We start from the raw sequence: 19,666 nt of genomic DNA on the forward strand, positions 1-19,666 counted from the left end.
CTGAAAATCCTGCTAGCAAAACAAAATGATGCAGGTGAAATCTACACACTGAAGACTCAAAACCAGAGGTTCTGCTTCAGTAAGCAAGTGTAGTCATCTATTATTGGAGCTGGGATGCCGATGTTAACTGAACCAAAATATTGGTTTTACAGTTCATAAGCAGTCTTGGTGAAACGAGCAGCTCACACTGAGCCATCTGAAAAACTTTCTGTTTCTAGAATACTCTGAGCCCAAGCTACAACGTTGAGGAGATACAGCTGATATTTTTCAGTCGACATTAGTTTGAGTGGAAGGAGTTGGGGTTGGGAAAAAAGTATTTTTTCTTTCAGTACTTGCACAGCATTCTGAGAGCAGGGGATGGTTATTGTTTCAAGAAAATTTCTATTTGGCAAAGACATGTGGTCTCCTGACAGGTAGAGGATCTGTAAACTAAGTCTGCAGTAAGCTCTTTCACACATTTACTCATTCTTTCTTTGGTTAAATGATTTCCGGCAACACACTTGACAGCTGTAAATGTAAGGGTCCTGCACATCCCTCCCTAGACAAGACCTGTTACCAGTGTGAGTGGGTCTGGGCGCAGATATGCACAGCTAGCTGATTCTTGCTTAGCCTGACAAGAAGAATGTAAAAAATGTGCCAGCTTTCAAGGGTCAGAGGCTAAAATATGGATGTGTTTATTGCATATTTTGGTTGTCCCTTTCATAGACAGTTTGACACATTCTTTCAGTGAACTTTCTGGAAGACAAATAGCTCAAAATGGGCACAGGAGAAATTGATCCTGTCAGGATTCCCATACTTGCAATTATGTTCATGTGTCAAGTGTACTTAGTGACTGTTGATTTTAATTTTTTTTGCTGTTCAGACATTTATACCTTGCTGTCGGTGAGGTATTTAATTTTATTAATGTGGACATCCTTAAAGGGAAGATGTGAAAGATCAGTTGTTTCAGACTTCTCTTTCCCTTATGAAATGGCTGATATCACATTGTAGATAAGTCTTTTGAAGACATGCTTTTGGTCTGCTTTTTAACTCAGCCGTATGGAAAGGATGCCTACATCTCCTTGCATAACTTAAGCACTGAAAGCTGCTCTTAAGCCTTTGCTTCTTTATGTATGATAGCTAGATCATTATGAAAAACTGTTTTGAGCTCCTTTGTTCCTTTGCTTTTAAGCTTTTTGTGTGTGATATGCTTAACAGTTTTGGAAGTTATTAAATCAGCTAATCTACCATGGTGCAAAAACAGTGGCAAGATGTGCTTCTTAAAATTACTAGCCTGGGAATGTAATTGTCAATACATCTTACTCTGCATTCAAATGAATACTCACATTTTTTACAGCAGCAAGCATCTAATGGAAGGATGAAATTATTGTAGTCGGAAACCAAAAGTCTCAAAATACAGAGGAGAGCAGTGCTGAGAAAACATAGTATGAAATCTGTTTTGAATATGTCTGGCTTCGAGTTTTCCTGGTGACTGGGAATGTAAATCCTGTACTGAAAAAACTGGGAGAGATGATGTAGTCAATTACAGAAAGGAAAATGGATGTTTTATTGTGGATGGACATATTTAGATAAAATCAGTCAAAACACTGCTAAAAAAGAACTCAAATTAATTTGTATTGTATGCAGCCAGCTCTTAATAATTTAATTCAAAATTAGATAACCTTTTGCTGATCCAGGGATTGCTGGAATTTCACAGCTCTTGTTTTTCAGTCACAAAATGTGACTAGTTCTCCATATCCATGAAGACTGGAGATCAGCATTTTTTTAGTTTATATAAATGCAATCTCAAAATGACAGAAGGAGAATGTTCAAGCTAATTACGAAGGGAATTATTGGCTTTGTTCTTATAGGAACCCCTTTAATATCTGGAAGAGTGGTTTAATGATGTGATCTGGCATACATTCTGCGGTGCCTCATCATCAAACAAATAAAAAAGCCCTCGGTTGGAATTTTTGCCTATGGGCTGCTGAGAGTTGATTATTCTTCTAATCAGAACCATCACAATCAAGGCAGACAATTAGCTAGGTTAGGTCTCTGCTGATTTCTCCTGTGGCCCTAAGCATCAGATGGCCTTGAGTACTCTTGAATCCTATCAACAAGTATTTGAGTAATACCTGTTTTGCTCCACCTGTTGTCATTAAGACCCTCTTTTCTTCTATTGAAGTGCTTGGTTGTGTGCATGCTTATTTATATTATACCGATACCAGAAGGCATTAGCTGTCCTTCAAAAGAGAAAGCTTGCTAGCCTAGACAATAAATACAGAGTTTAATTTTCTAGTTTGTAGTATAAAAATGTAGAATTATTTTTATATACCATGTGTGTCTTTGTGAGTGTGTACCTAATTCTGTATTTTTATCAGTAACATTTATTTTTATACACAGAGTAAACACATATAGTTAAACAGTCAGCTGTGTAATTGAATATACAACCTGGGCATGTCGTGTGGTGAACCTGTTTGTAAATGGCAATGTGCTCCTCCTGACAGCAGCTTGCTTCAGTCATTAATTCCGGTTTTCCCCTATTATTTTTGCACACAGCCAATGCTGTTCTGCTTAGCTGGAGTTTACAAGTGGTCTCCTTGATATCTAAATGAACTAAATATTATAGTTAGTAGGCCTGATTTTCATCCCATGTATTTACATGTTGAAACCAAGGAGCGGCTCCCTGTTTTGCCCTCCTGCAACAGAAGGTGAAACTTGATCCAGTACCTCTTGTGGGGTGGACATTTTTGTCTACAGATCCTGTGTAACTGAAGTAAATTGCAAGCTGTCAAATTAACTTAATTGCCCCCTTTCTCTACTGTATTCTTAAAAACCCTTAATGACTCAATAATGCTTTTCTTCCTGCAGCTTCTAGTCTCCTTTTGTATAGTGTGTGGTTAACTATTGTTAAAAAAATGAAACAAGCCCAATGTATTTAAAATACAAAATGCATGTTTAGCTTATACCTAACATAGGCAAAAGAAAAAGTAAAGCACAGAAGGCAACTGAACTGGTAATTCTCCTCAACACCTGCCATGACTCTCTGATGCTTGTTGGTACTATTAATGTAAATTTCGTAATATTTCTCTAACATAAAAATAAGTATGGAGTGATGACAAATTTTTAAGATTTTTTTTTTCAGAGTATGGATTCCTTCAGTTATTATTGAATATAAAAATTGCTTCTTGGGACAATCTGGGAGTTTTACACCAAATTTAATCCATTCTTAAAAGTAATTATTCATGTCAAGATGATTCTTTTTCTGTATTTGTTGATGGAAGAACTCAGCTTGCTAAGTGGCTGCCTTTTTAGCTATGTGATCATGGTACTACTGCAACTGAACAAAATTTTGGGAAGAGGAGCTCTTTTTTGTAGTGTTAGACAGCAGTATGGAGATTCTTGAGTTTTATCTACTTCAAAGCATTTAAATAACAATGTTCAGCAGACAAAAAATCTAATTTTAAGGGTATAGAAATGAGTGAAACAATGTTTAGCCAATCAACCCCAACATATTAAGAAGTCGTCTTCTCTATTGTGCTGCACTGGAAAATGATCTCTGTGTTTCAGGTTGAGAAGTTTAAAATAATTGATTTTGAAAGGAAGAACAGGTTTCAATTAGCCTTAATGCAAGTTTACTCATTTGTAATGCATTAACAAGACTAGATATTACATACCCCATGTGTTATGAGCACACACATTTGAACAGACTGTGTGTTCCTGTGCAACACACACATACATAACTGATACTAACCAGTGGAGTCAATTTAGTGTCTTGCTGTCTGGGTGTTTATTCAAGAGCATCACCCTAGCACATAAAAGCAAGAAAATTGCACGGGTGAAGTGAATTAAGCTTTAATGTTTGAACACATAGGAATTACGTGCTGCCACCTACGTTCGGATTACTGGTAAGATCAATGGTGGTGTATTGATAGAGTCTCAGGTCATTTTTAGCAAGGGGATAGTGGTGGTGATGTCATGACCTTCTAATGGACCAAAGAACCATATTTAAAATGTTAATCCTGGCAAGAATTTTTTCTTTCGTGCTATAAGAAGTGCCCACTCATTAAAGTAAAAGCATTTTAACCCTTTCCCCCTATGGATTAAGAGTCAAGTATTGACCACTAAGATATCTGTAGTTCAGTTTCCCGGACATAGAATAATTAAATGAAAGTCATAAGAGGAATTACTGTAATAATATTGGTAATGAATGATTCTCTGTATGAGTTATTCGTTGTCATGTTTCATATAATAAGATGCTGTGTTCACACATTCTTCTTTGGCTGAGGTAGTTTTCCTCTGACATCAGCATAATAATGAATAATTTTACATCACTAGGTAGTCCATGCAGATTCACTGCTTTGTTGAATGTTTTCTGCACAGTTAGGCCTCAATTCAGGAAAGCATTTAACTAATTATTTAAATCCTTCCGCGTAGTATGTGCTTAATTCTAAAGCATCAGCTTAATTGCTGTCTTGAACTGCTTATTAGAACAGAGGACCTTAATAGTCACCTATCTGTAACCTTCTGGGAACTTTGGACCTACTGTGTTAGGATGTACTTTTAACATCAGTCATAGCTATGATTTAAATAAAGAATAAATATTCATGCACTGTTACTCACACCATTCTGTAATCTAACAAAAGGTCTCTTAACATATATTTAAGTGCATTTGTATGCCTGAGTTAAAACGTGCTAAGGTGTGAAGATGGGGGAAAATGTACTAAAAAGCTGAAGATGCTTGATCATTAACAGAAGACATTCATAAACAAAGGCAAAATAACTGATTAAATGGGAAAAAACAGTTAAACAGCTTGATTCAGCAACTCAGCAAAAACAGTCTAATAGATTAGCAAAAGGCAGTAATTTTCTGTCAGCTTATTTCTTTCTGTAATCCAAGAAACCGTTAACCTTTTTTAAAGGATTTGGAAGGTTCAGGATGCTTTGTTTCTCTGATGTAAAAGTTGAAGTAGATAGATACATTTCTATACTTAAGTTCATATCTTTATTACCAATAAGTTTTGATTTATTAATTTAAAACCATGATTTGTATTTCTTTTGACATACTTAATGTACAAAATATTTAAGATTTTTTTTTTTTTTTCACTTCATTGATGAAGGGAAAGTTAGGGAAGCAAAGCAAATGACCTCCAGCTGTTCAGCACGTTGTCTGCAAGTTTGGTGAACACCAAAGCCTTAAATTGCCTTTTGCTCCTGGGAGCTTGGAAGGCATAATTTAGGATAAGATTTTTCATTTGAGGGAAGGAAGTAGAGGTCTCTATGGACATTTCTTGCCATGTGGTACGAAAATGCAGGTGTAAACCAAGTTTGATTACGTTTGCTTCACTGTAAAAATTCTTGCAAAGCATCTTTGGGCAACCTCTCAACAAACTTAGAGAGCAAGCTTGAGCAGTAGAAGAGTGTTCCTAAAGAAATGACCATGTGATTATGAAGCGTGCATCCCTAGAATTGCAGGACAAGCTGAGCAATATAAAAGTCTAAGATATCTTTGAAGTGCAATAAAAGACTTTTCAGTTGTATTATTTTTGTCCTGAGTCAGAACATACAAAATGAAAGGACAAATCTTGAGGTCTTCAAGTCAGTTTCAGTCAATCGTTAGCTGAACTTGTATTGGAGACAGTAGAAAACTAGGCAGCCTTCATTTGTCTAGGCTTTTTTATGTTGCAGCCTCCTTGGAGAGCTGGTGAGATGCATTTAAACAGATATTTTAATATACTCTTTTACATAAGTGTTTATTTTTATTAAAATAAAGGATAAAGGATTTCAAGGGTAAAGGGATAAAAGAAATCAAGATTTACTTTTTCTCCGAGTAAATTTGTGTCCAAAAAATAATCTTGGCTCTGAGGCATTGATGAGGTGCACTCTTCCATCTGACTGTTACAGGTAGCAAAGGTGAAAATGTTCCATTGATAAACATTTGAGGACTACTGCATTCGGTTAGACACTTGTAATCAGCTGTATCATTTCCTATTACTCTTTTTCTAAAGAGTGCAGCATCATTGATTATAAATTACTTTCTTACCTATGAAATTCATGGTACAAATTGTATCTGTGGTAGAAATTGTCAGGTGTCGGGCTCAGAAATGCAGAGGAGCAGGTATGTTTCCATTTGGCAACCAAGCTGGACAACTCAGTGACCACAGACTGTAGTGCACCAAATTCCAAAAGTTTCCAGAGGTTCAATAAATGGTCAGACCAACTGATGAAGAAAAATCCATCATTCTCTGTTAAGCACTAAGAGCCCAAACCTCTGGCTATGCAAAAGATTGGTAGCCATTGTGAAAATATGCTGGAGAGGTATGACTATGTAGGTATTTAGTATAGTCTAAACATCTTCCATTGGCCAGTGTTAGGACTATTTTGTTGGCCTTGATGGGAACTTGCTCTGGCCCAGGGTCACTGCTCTTGTTGCTTTTCACTTTGATGCTCTGTAACTGGGATTTTGCCCACACAATTGGTCTAAGCTGTATGTGCTGTCTCTTTAGCCTCAGATTATGTTTATACCCCAACTATGTGCTTAAGCCATGAAGACTTCATTCTTGAGTTTTAGGGTTTGTTTTGTTTCTTTATTGCTAAAGTAGTACTTAAGAGTAAGAATTAAAGGAAGAAATAGTTCATGTGCTCAGTAATTCATTTTAACATCTAAGGAACAATGCAGAGGCTTCCCAATAGACAATAATGGTTCTTGCCAGACCTGTGCAGTCTCTTCCCCACACCTGCCTTCTGGTGTCTTTATAATAAGTAGGAAGAAGAAGGGAGGGCAGGGGAAGAAACCTTTGGTTTCATTTGTCTGTGATATTCTCTGCTTATCTTAAACCTTAGTGTCTGTACTTTTAAAAATAGTTACTGTGTGTTATGCAGACAAGATCATCGTTCAGTTGTGAATGAAGCGATTTCACTACAGGCTGAAGATTAGAATTCATTTAAGTTTAATTTGGAAACACTTTTAGGAAAAATTCCATAGGGAAATTAAAAGAATAGCTTCAGTTTTACCTCTCTGAAATTTCTGATTGGTCCGAAAGCAATGCATGTTTTTTTCCTCCCTATTTTTCCCCTATGTGGGTATTTTACACATGCATATAAAAGTAAATGAGCAGGTTTTGCAGCTTTTATCAATTCAAGCTTTATTTTTACATATTGAAAAACTGTTTCTGTCACTCTTGAAGAAATAAGAATTCTAAAACCCCATAATAGGAATGACATTATGGGAGCTTCATAATCTGAAAAGGGGGGAGAGGGGGATAAAATAAAAGCTGCATTGAATTCCACCATTTCTTGATCTCATTCAGCTAAAAAAAAAAATATTGTTGCCCATCAGATTGTAATCTTTGTAATGTCTTAGGTGTTTTACACACTAATTGGCAGTTTATAATGCAAAGCTTTTCAGATCACATTTGTAAACAGAGAAGCTGATTTGGATCAGGACCTATCTTGTTCATATGATATACAAAGCTTAAGATAAATTTCTCTACGTGTAAAAGCATTTTAAGTCCTATTGTTCAGAGACCATGTGTATCAAGATTAAACCTGATGGAAAATTTTATAGTCTATGTGCTGTAAGTCTTTAGAAGAAATTACAGGAATGAAAAGAAAAAAAAATTCTAACATTCATAATAGCTGTGCTACTTGGTGCTGCTTCAGTCTGTAATCTAACACTCTGGTTGTTCTTCTTTTGCTAGTTTGTCTAGCATAAGAGAGAGACTAATATGGAAGAATAACAGAAACAAGGTTAAATTATTAGATTTCTCCATAGAACTTTCTCTAAAATGCCATTTCCATGTCAGGAAAGGAAACTTTTTTCCTATGGGTCTCTTAAATAAACACAAGGCAATTGTGTAACAAGAAAGCAATTCATTGATTGAAGCCTGCTTTCCTGATAGCAAATTGTCTGTGAATATATTTATGCTTTGTTTTTACGTGAACAAGTTCAAATAGCTTTTGAGAATGTATTTGAATATATAGGTTACTCATGTTAATAGCAAGTTGTGGTTTGATACTAGAATTTCTTGTTATGTTTCTGGGTCTGTTTGTGTGGGACTGTGATTGTTTTTTTTCTCAACATTTTGCTCAGGCTATTTTATATTGCATCTGGATTTATTCCTTTTAGCTGGATGATGTGGATTATGACCATACCTTACTAAAACATACACAGTTTATTAAACGTAAAAATACTGTGAAACATCTTGAGGATTAGTTTCATTTTATACGCTTACATATTGGGAAATTAAGGAGTAGATTTTACCAGTTATAAGTTACTAGGGTGTCTGAGTGTCCAAATTCTAATTTGATCACAAAATATTTTAAATGAAGTTTGTTGACAGATTGAAAGATTAATAATAAACGGCTATAGCTTAATGTCAGAGAAGAGCATTTCTAATGCAACAGCAAGTGTAGGTGTATACGCAACAGATAGGCACTTTTATCAAAATGTATGTTTCTTCTCAAATACTGCCCATATATTTACTGGTGCAAATTGATGCAGCATTTTTTCCCTAGGAGTATGGAAGAGGTGGAGATTTCAGTTTATACTAGTCAGCCATCGCTCTGCTGTTAATATATTAGTGGGAAAATAAATTTGCAAAGATGTCTTGGGTTATGTACACTTCCTTGTGGAAATAGACTGCAATTTATCTCTGTTATTCAGTGTGCAGGTCAACATGCTTGTTGGGCAAGCATTCTTTTCTTTCATTTTGTGAGTGTGAGAAGCAAGACCTTTCTGCAGATAGGGCATTGTTCTCCATACCCATTAACAGATGTCAGCACATGCCGCAGGATAGGTTAGCAAATACCAGTCACAGAATCACATTCCATCAAGGCTGATAGACTGTGTCTTCTGGGTTAGACACATGGTCAACACATTTTGTTAGAGTCCAGTTTGGACTCTTTAGTAGGACTCCTACCTGTGGGTGTTTTTTATTATTATTAGTTTTGGTTTTTAAGAATTTAAACTCTGAATAGGTTATTTTCTCCCAAATGTGTCTGATAGTAAAGCGTGTGTTAGTACAGCAGAGATCAGGTAAGACTTTCTTGCTTATGGTAGATAGCATAATGTAGATGTGGTAATGAATCAGCAAACTGCAGGTTTTCTGGTATAAGCCAGAGGTAGCTGAGGTAGGTTTTGTATTTTCAAGCAAAAGCATGGAATAAAAGATGAAGCTGGCATCTGGTGTGGTGTTAGTGTCTAAAGTAGGCAAATGGAGAGTCATGCATGGATGGTGTTGATGACCATGTTTAGAAATAAGTGAGTAGTAATTACCAGATCTCCTCATTCCACCTCAGAGAAAGTGGTATAAATGTTGCTGGTGAACTCCAGAGTAGTACTTATGTGAACACAGGTAATAAGCTTGTGTCTGTAAATCAACAAAGAGACTGGCTTCAGCCCAGACATTTTGAATTCACGGTGTGGATAGAGGCTCCAAACACAAATCTCAGGCTGCCTTTAGTATCTGGTTGGGTGTGGTACCTTTCAGATTTTCAACACTGAAGTCTGTCCTGTAAGTCTAAGTGATGCCTTTGACAGAATAGTAATTCTTCCTTTACCTTCCCCTCCCTCCTTCTCTCTTCATCCAATTCCGCAAGTTAAATGCCCACAGCAGTGGAAAATCAGTAGCCAGGTAGAGTCTGTAGTCATGGGGATTAAAGCTATAAGAGCTGGGACGACTGAGAATGAGAGCCTGACCTCTTTGGGAGCAGTGCTGTGACATGTTGTACCCCTTTATCACCCTTACCATCCACAGCATGACTGTGTCACTGAAGCCCCCAAGATGCAACAAGTGCTTCGCTTCAGAAGTTGCAGCAAAAGAGTAATTCTGAGAGATGAAAGTCATGTGCCAGCTTTGAACAAATTTTACAAATGCAGAGTCTGAGGAAACAGTTTTAATAAACAGAATGAAAAATGTCCAGCTCATTGATTAGGAGGTGCAGAATGATAGGAAGTTAAGTGGGTGAGGGTGTTGCAGTACTTCAGAATTTCTGGAGTACTCAGATTTATAGGTGGGAAATAAATGTTGATTTGTTTATTCCCTCACTCCCCCATATCTAATCAAGGAAGGGCAATTAGTTTCTATTTTTTAATGTTTGCATTATCATTGAACATATATCTTTCTGCAGTGCCAGCTATAAAAAGTCAATACAGGACCCAGCTGTACAAATAAACACAGTTATGAGTGTAAGGGAGAAATTATTAACAGTAAGTGGAGTAAACACATTTCTGCAGAATTTATTTCTTAAAGAGCTTTTAAAGAATAAAAATAAATAAAAGATGTGTCTGTACTTTAAATTCAATGTCATTGTTAACTGTTACAATGCAACTGAAATTTTTGTTCAGCAATAGAATCAGTAAAAAATGTACTTCAGGTCTCTCAGGTTAATGGAATTAACACAACATATGTCATTCAAAGAACTCTTACATTTTAAATAGGATGGATTCCTTTCCTATTCAAACCTAATCCTTTCCTCCTGTGTTTTGCAGTCTTTTTTTTGGCCGTGATTCTGCTTATAGAAGCCTCCTCCTTCTGGATGTAGGCTTTCTTTGTTTTGCAAAGGATGTGTTTCAGTCAAGGCACATTAAGAATTTTTCAACAATCAGGTTTCATTAAAAGAAACAAAAAAAGCCCCAAAAACAAAAATTGAGGGGCTTTTGGAGTTTTCTTTTTTTTTTTTTTTTTTTTTTTTTTTTTTTTTTTTTTCTTTTTCTTTTCCAGAAGGTAAAAGACTTTTACCAGACTGGTTTTGAGGAGGTTTCTTGGTTCTGGAAGTTAAGAGAATTAAAAGGTTGTAAGTGGTCACCTGCAGGATAGCTGTAAACTTTGATAGCACGGGAAAAATGAAGTTTGAGAAAGTGAAGCTTGAGCAGTTACTTTACCAGTGTTGTAAACCTTGGCCTGTCCTATCTGAGGACAGTTTCCAGATCAATTGCCTATGCAGGCGTAGGTGCTTCTGACATTTCAAAAGGTCTAGTTAAGTTTGGTATTTTTTGGTGAATTTCTTCTGTTCTGGCCAAACATTCTTTGACTCTTCAGCGCTACCCTGTGCTTAATAAGTTCTTTTCTTTAAAAACCAAAATGCTAGCTCAAACTGATTTGTTTCATGTTTCTTCCCGTGTTCTAGTCCCTATAGTAGATCACTTGTTTGTCTCATTTGAATAGGCAGTATGAAGTACTGGGTACAATCATAACTAATCAGAGTCCTGTTTTTTAACATGAAAAAACCCCAACTTCAAACAGAAAGGCACAATGTCTCTCTTGTACCATTGGCTGATAAGAAAGGGTAAAGGCATAAGATTCTCCAGGGAGACAAGCCACGTGAAAATGATACTTTTTCTTATGAAGTCCAGCTTAATGCAGCTCTTTTCTTTCTGATTTTAATTTGTTTTGTGTTTTTGCTTTTGGACCCATCCAAGTAGTGTGAAAAATCTCCCAGAGAAGAGGGACATAGCAGGAATAAAAGGCAAAAGGTAGATATCCAACAGATCCATGTGAAGTGAAATACATGGAGATCACTCAGCTCTTTCAAGAAATGTGATAGGCTCTTGCAGCTGGTTGTGAAACAGTAATTTGAAGTCTGATGAACCTTTTCAAGTGCAGGGGCCTGATTCTGCTCAGCTGTGTAATTGTGGTGGAAGGGAGCCAGCCAAAGGCAGAGACCTGGGCGCAACCTTTTGGGAGGCTTGTTCCGGCAGAGTGGGTGGGAGAGTAAAATGAAGGTTACAAATAATAAGTTTCTCTGCCTGATTGATAATGAACTAGTAATAAGTGGCCTTATTATAGTAATAAGTTTCCCATGGAAGCCCGATGATTGCAGAGAGGCTTTAGCTGAGTGCGTGTGACCACATCTTATTTTGATCAGCTGTAGCATAGCAAAGCTGTGTAATTATCATAATCTAACAATTAGCCTGGCATCCTTTCCCAGTGTTTAATTACTCCAATAAATGGTAATTGAATAGAGGACTTAATGACAAGAGAATAAGTTTCTTTCTGCATTGTGTACTTAACTTGCAGTCTTTTCTAGGCATAATTTTTGAATACTGTTTTTTTGAACAACAGCCTTGATTAATTGTTTCTCTTTTGTTTTGTCAGTCAGTATTTTGCTTCCTACATAGTGTTTTCTCATGGTGTTTTGAACTTGTCTTAACTTGTGAAACTGTAACCTAAGGACTAAAAGGTCATAGACAGCTCCTTTATATTACAGGGGGTTTTTGTTTGCTTGCTCAGGTTTGCGATATCCTGCTAGAGATCTAAAATGTCACTGGCTTGCTACTGTTAGCAAACCCACTTCTCTTAGCATCTGGAAAATGTTGAATTTTCTTTTGATTTGAATAGAGCTGGAATCAAAATAGCTCTTTGATTACTTCATTGTTTGTGCATCAGAATCATTGTTGATGTCAGCAGAGCTATGGGAACAGAGTTTATTAAATGTTGTGACAAAGCCAGTAAAAAGAGCAGAAAAGCATTGAAGAGGTTATTTTTGTGTAGCACAGAAATAGCATCTTTAGAATTATCTGCAGTAAAATGGTACACTTAATCCCACAACCCCTCAGATAATTAACAACCACAAGATTTCCCCCATCACACATAACAGCTTTAAGTTAGTTGAAATGAGGGGGCTTGGACTGTCTAAAAGGATAACAAGGCACAAGTTACCCTGGTGTGCTCCAGTCACAGCATGCGAATAGAGCTTGGGATGGTCTCATGCACTACACTTGCCACCTAAGCAGAGGCAAAAGCTGTCAGCAAGCTCAGTAGTGTGGAATGGTAAATCACTGACATCATCACATCCTAAGGGCAATTAAAATGTCCTTTTAAAGGATGTTAACGTTTTCCAGAAAATGTTTGGGGTTTCTGTATTACTGCATGTACAAATACGTACTTTATACTCATCTCTCTGTTATTAATAATTTAAGCAAATAGTTTCATAACAAGCTAACAGAAATAAACTTAATTTTCAACCTATTTCTGTATTTTTACAGTTGAAGCTTTTCCTGTGTCTAGAGCATCTGTAAGAGATGTTTCTATTGTCTAATAATATGTAATCTGCTGGTGGTTCAGCCTTTGTTGGGATACTTACGGGATCTTCTCACCTGGGTGCTTTTTTCATGATACTTGTAGGAATAGACTTCTCCCTGAGACCTGTCTGTCTCCATTAAATTTAGTTAAAACTGGCTTAGTAGCTGTGAAAGTAAAAAGAAGGAGCTGAGCAACCAGCAGTTATAGGGGTATGCACGTGCTGCTCACAGAAGCCTTTTTTTGTTAGGAAACAGAACATGTAAGTTTTTGCTGTGCTATTTCTGAAGAACTATGGGTAATTATGGTTTGTATTTACCCCAAGAATAAATTGATTCAGTGAATTTTGTTGATATTGCTTTGCATTTCAGATTATCATTTGAGAGCAAGGCAACTGGTGTAAGGCATTCAGCAGTGGCAGGGTCCCCTGTGCATTGGTGTTACAGGCTGTGCAGACTCCAGGCAGCAGAATTGGGGCCATTTGCATCTGATCCCTTCTGATGCCAGACTGAAGACTGGGATTTCATAATTCATTGTTAGAACAGTTATTTGAAGTCTTTTCTGGTTCACAGTGAAGCCTTGCTGCATGCATTTGACGGAACTGACTCCAAATAAAGAAAGGTTGACATAGTAAAAGGAAAATTTTCCAGTACACTTATCTTGAAGTAGAGCATCTGGTGTGTTGATTTTACAGGAAGAGTGATAAAATATAACTAATAAGATTTGTATGGGAAGCAACAAGCAGAAGCTATTGCAATTTTTTTATCTATCTAAATGATAATGGGCAATTAGTGTTATTTGTGCTGTTCTTAAACTGGATTTTTATAGTGTTTACTCCAAGAAAGAAAGAAAGGAAGAAAGAAACAACAACAAAAAAAAACCCAAACAAAACTGTTGCTGCATTCTAAATATCTCTTTAAATACATCATCACTTGTTTCAGTGACCAGCAAAGTTAATAAATTCAAGACAAGTCACATACGCTTCAGAACTTAAAATTATGAAGAGAAGCATGCACACAGACTGTGTACTTTTACTTGTGTTAATGGATAAACAGAAAATAGAAGGCATTAATTACTTTGAAAAGTTTTTGCTAGTCTTGTGTTTCTGTGGTTAAAATTACCATGAAGTTCTTTCTCTGCATCCTGAATACTTGGACATTTCATCAGTGGCACTTGAGCACAGAAACATTCATAGGACTGTGTTTGCTGGAAGCAGTATGCAAGTTTTGTGTAGTAAGCTGATGTTTGTTGGTTATGGAAGTGTTTAGGTTTAGAAACTACTTAACTATCTGTCTCTGTCTTCAAAATGGCTTTTACAGCCCTACCGCCTAATAGCTAGCTTTGTAGTATGCAGGTTTCCAAGACACCGCTTGAATGCCACCTGACTCAAAACAAAGGTTAATTATGTTTGAAGAATAGCTGTGTTCTGCTGTGCGTAAGCCAGAATGCATGAAGACAAATGACATTATTTGCAAGAAGGTTTGTAGGTCCTGTCAGAGTTTCAGAGAAGCCTTTTTTGTTGGTTTCTACCACAACACAATGTTCTGTAGGGCAAAATTTACGTAGGACTGGTTTTGTCCTCATAGTGGGATTTATATAAAGATCCTGATTACTGCGTGGTTCCAGAAAGGCATGGGAGTCCAGATGAGGATCTGCCAGAACAGTTTGAAGACCTAACTGAGAAAAAGAAAAGTACATTAGTAGCATTACTAGAGACTGTAGGAAGGCAAGCTTTCTATTCAGAATGGGATTGGAAAAAGGGACAAATGTATTAAACCTTAAATGCAGCCAACAAGAGATCTGCTATTCCTGTCATCTCTACAAATCTATCTGCTAACAGATTCCACCTTCCCGTTACATGTTGTGCTCCTCAACATATGTATGTGGCTAAACATTGATGAATGCTTTCATTTGAAGTGGAACTTTTGTTTCACTCTAATACCTGACATTACACTACCACTAAGAGCTTTCCAGCCTGTAAATGTTAAGTGTTTTCCTCTTGGATGTGGTTTAAAATTCTTGGAAATGTGTTTCTGAAGTGTTTCGTTTAATAGCTTTGAGAAGCCTGAGCTGATGAATTTTTTTGTGAGGTACTCATGGCCACCCCTTGCCTTTCTGTTCAGGTTAGAGGTCTTTGTGTTTCCTCTTTGAGAAGGTAAATACAACATACTGCCTTGTAGCTGAAGAAACAAGAACAGTCTCAGTTCATTCCAAGAAACATGCTGGAGATGTTGTTGCCTCTTTTGGAAAAATAAAATTAGTTCTACAACTCTTCAGTACACATGCTGAGGTTTTGATTACTGACTTCTTTAAGATATTACAAGAGGGGAAATAAATACCTGCTTTCTGCTTCTTAGTTGGCTAATAACCTCTTTTCTGGCTGTTACTATATGGAGTGAAGAGACTTCACTCAGAGCAGCTTGATAAAATACCTTAGTACATGTTTTCCCTGGAGCAGGTTCACTGTTGTGCCGGCAATATCAGCTAAAGGCCAGTTTAGATCACTTAAAATATGCACCATCTTCTTCCTTTTTTAGGCATGTAAGTGTAAACACTTTCTGGCTATGGTGAATGACTGTGAAATGAAAATCTTGAGAAGCAGGGGAGTGGGGAGGGAAAGACACTAGGATAAAAGGACTTGGTTGTGTGCTTCACCCTCAAACCTGCTTTGCAGGCAGTGCTTGCTTCTTACTTTCCACATGTTTGACAGGCAAGTGTGTGCTGTGGCGAATGAAGACACTCAACTGCTTTAGCACTTAGTGAACCAGAAACAAGAATGAATCTACTAAAATACCAGTGATCAAAGAGGACGGCTGTGGTTTGGTTTTGTTTGTTTAACAAGAATACAGTAGGGAACTTTGCCAAGATGGAGTCAAATGAGCTCTTTGTGTGCGGTATTGGATAGAACAGCTCAGTGGTGCAGATTACAAGTTTGATTTCTTTGCTAACATGGATTTAAGGTGTGATCACAAATTTAGTTGTCTGTCTTTTTGTATTTATCATCTCCATTATCATAGACCTTGCGATTGGATTCTTCCCTTCAAATTCAGCTATTTACAGTACAGATTCTGTCTGGGAAATGTCTGTCTAGACTCTCCTTTTGGTTAAAGGAGAGAAATAGCTGCCTCTGGAGTGTGATCCATCTCATTCCAGTGTACCTTGGGCCTAAACAGGCCTGATGAATTGGACTCGAGAAGTTCCTATTTCTCTCCATTGACCTAAAGAGAATGCGGAGAAGCAGTTCACATAAGGTTATTTGTGTTGTAAAAGTCTAATATTAAGGAGACCGCTCTGATCCCTAGTGTAGTTACATAAGTGTAGTTCTGAGAGCATATAGTTTCTGTCACAAAACGATAATTGGTCATTATTGTGAAGGCACAGGCTGATAGAAGAGGTAACCTTGAGAATCCCTTGAGAAAACTGCATTGTCTGTCGCCTGCACCATTAAAAAAAGCACGCACACACAAACACATACACATATAAATATATATTCATTTTTACTTACTAAAACTGTAATTAAAAAAAAAAAAAAGAGATACCATTGCCAGAATGTGGCTTTCCTATTCATAAGATACTCTTTTTCATTACCTGTAAGAAATAGCATACTGTTAACTGATACAGAGAACAGACACCAATTTGAAAACAATGCATTTTTGCAAATGTACTAAGACAGAATCTGTTCAGGTGACAGGTTTTGAAAAGCACTGGAGTACAAAAATACATTCTTAACTAATGATTTAGATAAATGTAAATTCTCCTGGAAGAACTGTGGTTCAGAGAGGCTTTTCCATGTTACAGAATGGAAATGTGAGGCTGTGCACTGGCTGAAATTATACAGATATATCATGCTTTGATGCGTGTTCAGTTTTTCCCCTTTAAAAAGCTATTTTATTGAAGTTAAATTATTGTAGAGATATGAAAAGTTGTAGTTTACTCTGAATTTATCCTTGGAGGGCCAGCAGATCATTGCTTTTTCTCTGAAATTAGATAGAAGGATCCAGATGGCAGATTTCAGGCCTATCAGGTGTTTAAAATATGCCCCTCAGCTAAAAAGAAGTATTATAGTTAAATCTGTCATGGCCTTTTTATTGCTCTGTGTACACTTGACAACTGCAGCCGTGAAAGAGAGAAGTTACAAGTAGCCTAGTCAGCCTCAAGTGGAGTAGGGCAGTGGTTGGTTTCTTTGGCTGCCCCAGGGAGTCTGATACACATACAGACCTGGTTTATGGAATCATTAAATCCATCATGGTATAAACTCCCATGAAGGCAGTGACTTTGTTCGCATAGTTTCTTCCAGATACTATGGTAGGCATTACAGAAGTAATATAAGTGAAATGTGGAGGGAGGGGGGAAAGGACACCCTACCCACCCCCAACAAAAGAATAATCCTGCATGTCTTAAGGGGTCATCAGTAATAATAGTAATAGTAAAGTGCATCTGGGTTGGTGCCTTCTGCTGCATTTCTCAGCTGGCACTCTTTCAGAACTGTCACATTAGGCTAAGTGCTGATAATTTGTATCCCAGAATCCTTTTATCTGAACAGAGCAACATCTCTGCTGTGTACTTTTGGCAAAGGAGATGCACTGCTTTTCAAATATCTTTAAAAAGCAATACAGGCTTTTCTGTACATTTGACAAATGGCTGCTAATCATGAAGAAAGAGTAAACCTGTTTGTGCTCTTGTAGTAACTCTAAGTACTTGCAGTGAAATCAGCTCTCAGCACAGGGGTGATTACTGCCTGATTCAGAGAAGAGGATATGTTTGGGTTATTTATTTGCATGCATATGTAGATGTTTATATAGACAATGATTTGGGGAGGCTGCTACAGTTTTGGCTTCTTTGCTTCTTCTTGCTTCTTTCTCCAATTAAAAAAAAAAAAACAAAACAAAACCACAACTACATAAAGTAGACACTTTGTTTGTTTGTTTATTCAATAAACCGTAAGGAAAGATAGCCTATAACTTGGTGTGCGTTAGCAACAGACTCGTTTTGTAAGAGAAGAGAGCAAAAGCCTTATCCAGAAGATCATATGATCATAGTCCTGTATAAGCAGTCTCTGATAGCTCTGGTGAATTGTAAGGGTTATTTCTGAGAGTGAATGTGCATGGCTGGAGTGAAATGAAGCGCCATTAGTGAGGCTCCTTTTATGAGAAAGTTGCCCTGCAACAAGGTCATCCTGAGTTAACTGTGCTTGTGTCTGAACTCTTCCTGCGATTTCAGATTCCAGCGGGGTGACTACCACATCGATGTCTGCATCAATGACTACCTGGATGTGTTCTGCCCTCACTATGAAGACTTGGTGCCGGAAGATAAGACCGAACGCTATGTTCTGTACATGGTGAACTTTGACGGCTACAGTTCCTGTGATCACACCTCCAAAGGGTTCAAGAGGTGGGAGTGTAATCGGCCACATTCCCCGAATGGACCATTGAAGTTCTCGGAAAAGTTCCAGCTCTTCACGCCCTTCTCGCTAGGATTTGAGTTCAGGCCAGGCCGGGAATATTTCTACATCTGTGAGTATATAGAGAATTACCACTGTTGCACAGCAGGTGCAAGAAACCCAGCTAATTCTTCACCTATGCTCTGTGGAAATACAGAGGGCCAAATGGTATATAATGCAGATGTCTTACAGTGAATGCCAACTTAACTATCCCCAGATACATAAGTTAGGAATCTAGCTAGTGAAAATGAGATTAAATCACAGCTGCTTTTCTCACATGAAATAGCATGTGGCTACTGAACCGTGGTTGACTTTTAAAGCAAAATGCACTATTACATTTATTCCAGCACTCTGAGGTGGAGGAGGAGGAGAAGGGGGCAAGAAGCTGTCCCCAAATATAAGGAAAAAGAATTAATCATTTCCATGTGAAATTCCTCGATTTTCTTATTTGCTTAGATGAAATACTCTTGTCTCTGTAATATTTATCACCCAAGGAAAGTGAGGTCTGTGTAAATTGTAAGTGTATGGCTGCTGATGTCTGTAGTCTAGTGGTATTTAAAGTTGTAATTTCCTAGGGTAAATACTCCTAGCATCAAGCCAAGTGGCTCCTTTTTTCCTCCTTCCCTTTTTTTCACCCCCTGTTTCTGTCAGCATGGGCGATGTGGAGTGCTGTGGGAGCAGGCGGCAAGCAGGGGAGTGTGAATGGGGTCCCATACCTTCACACCCACTCCCCAAAGCAATTTTGAGCACCCTCCCAGAGCTCTGCACTCCCCTTCACGGAGGTCTGCATCAGGGCTGCTCTGGGCACCTAGAGGAGATGCAGGATAACATCTGGGGCTGAGGACGTAAAAACATCAGGAGGTTAAAAACCAGTGGGTTAAGCAAATTGATTCCTTGACCCCACTGTGCAGTTGATACTGCTTCAGCTGTCTCGTTTGTTTAATCCTCCAACAAAGATCTTATTGCATCAGTTTGTTTTGTACCTGAATCTTCCACTCCTAACAAGTTTTGACGGCTCCAGTAATATTTTTTTTCTGTTTTTATTGTTAGACTATAGAGTTGAAAGCTTTAGACAGACTGTAGATCCCAATAAATATTGCCTTCATATGTGTAGCTGGCTTTTCTGCTGTGAAACAGTCATTCCACCTCATTTCACCAGAGAAACTGAGTATATACGATCCCTGTTTTTCAGCCTCATTTCTTCAGCATTGAGGTTTTTCTTTTC

At 37.6% G+C, this 19,666-nt stretch overlaps 1 protein-coding gene across 3 annotated transcripts in view; it reads left to right on the forward strand.

Moving 5' to 3' along the window:
- Window positions 1-19,666, forward strand: part of EFNA5 (ephrin A5) — a 190,188-nt gene that overhangs the window by 130,190 nt on the left and 40,332 nt on the right. For all 3 annotated transcript variants that reach the window (XM_030004068.2, XM_030004069.2, XM_030004067.2), the window contains one exon: window positions 18,222-18,514. In XM_030004068.2, coding sequence (XP_029859928.1) covers window positions 18,222-18,514 — 293 coding nt within the window. The remainder of the gene's footprint in view (window positions 1-18,221; window positions 18,515-19,666) is intronic.

The sequence above is a fragment of the Aquila chrysaetos genome, chromosome Z (genome assembly GCF_900496995.4).
Source record: "Aquila chrysaetos chrysaetos chromosome Z, bAquChr1.4, whole genome shotgun sequence".
NCBI classification, from domain to species: Eukaryota; Metazoa; Chordata; class Aves; order Accipitriformes; family Accipitridae; genus Aquila; species Aquila chrysaetos.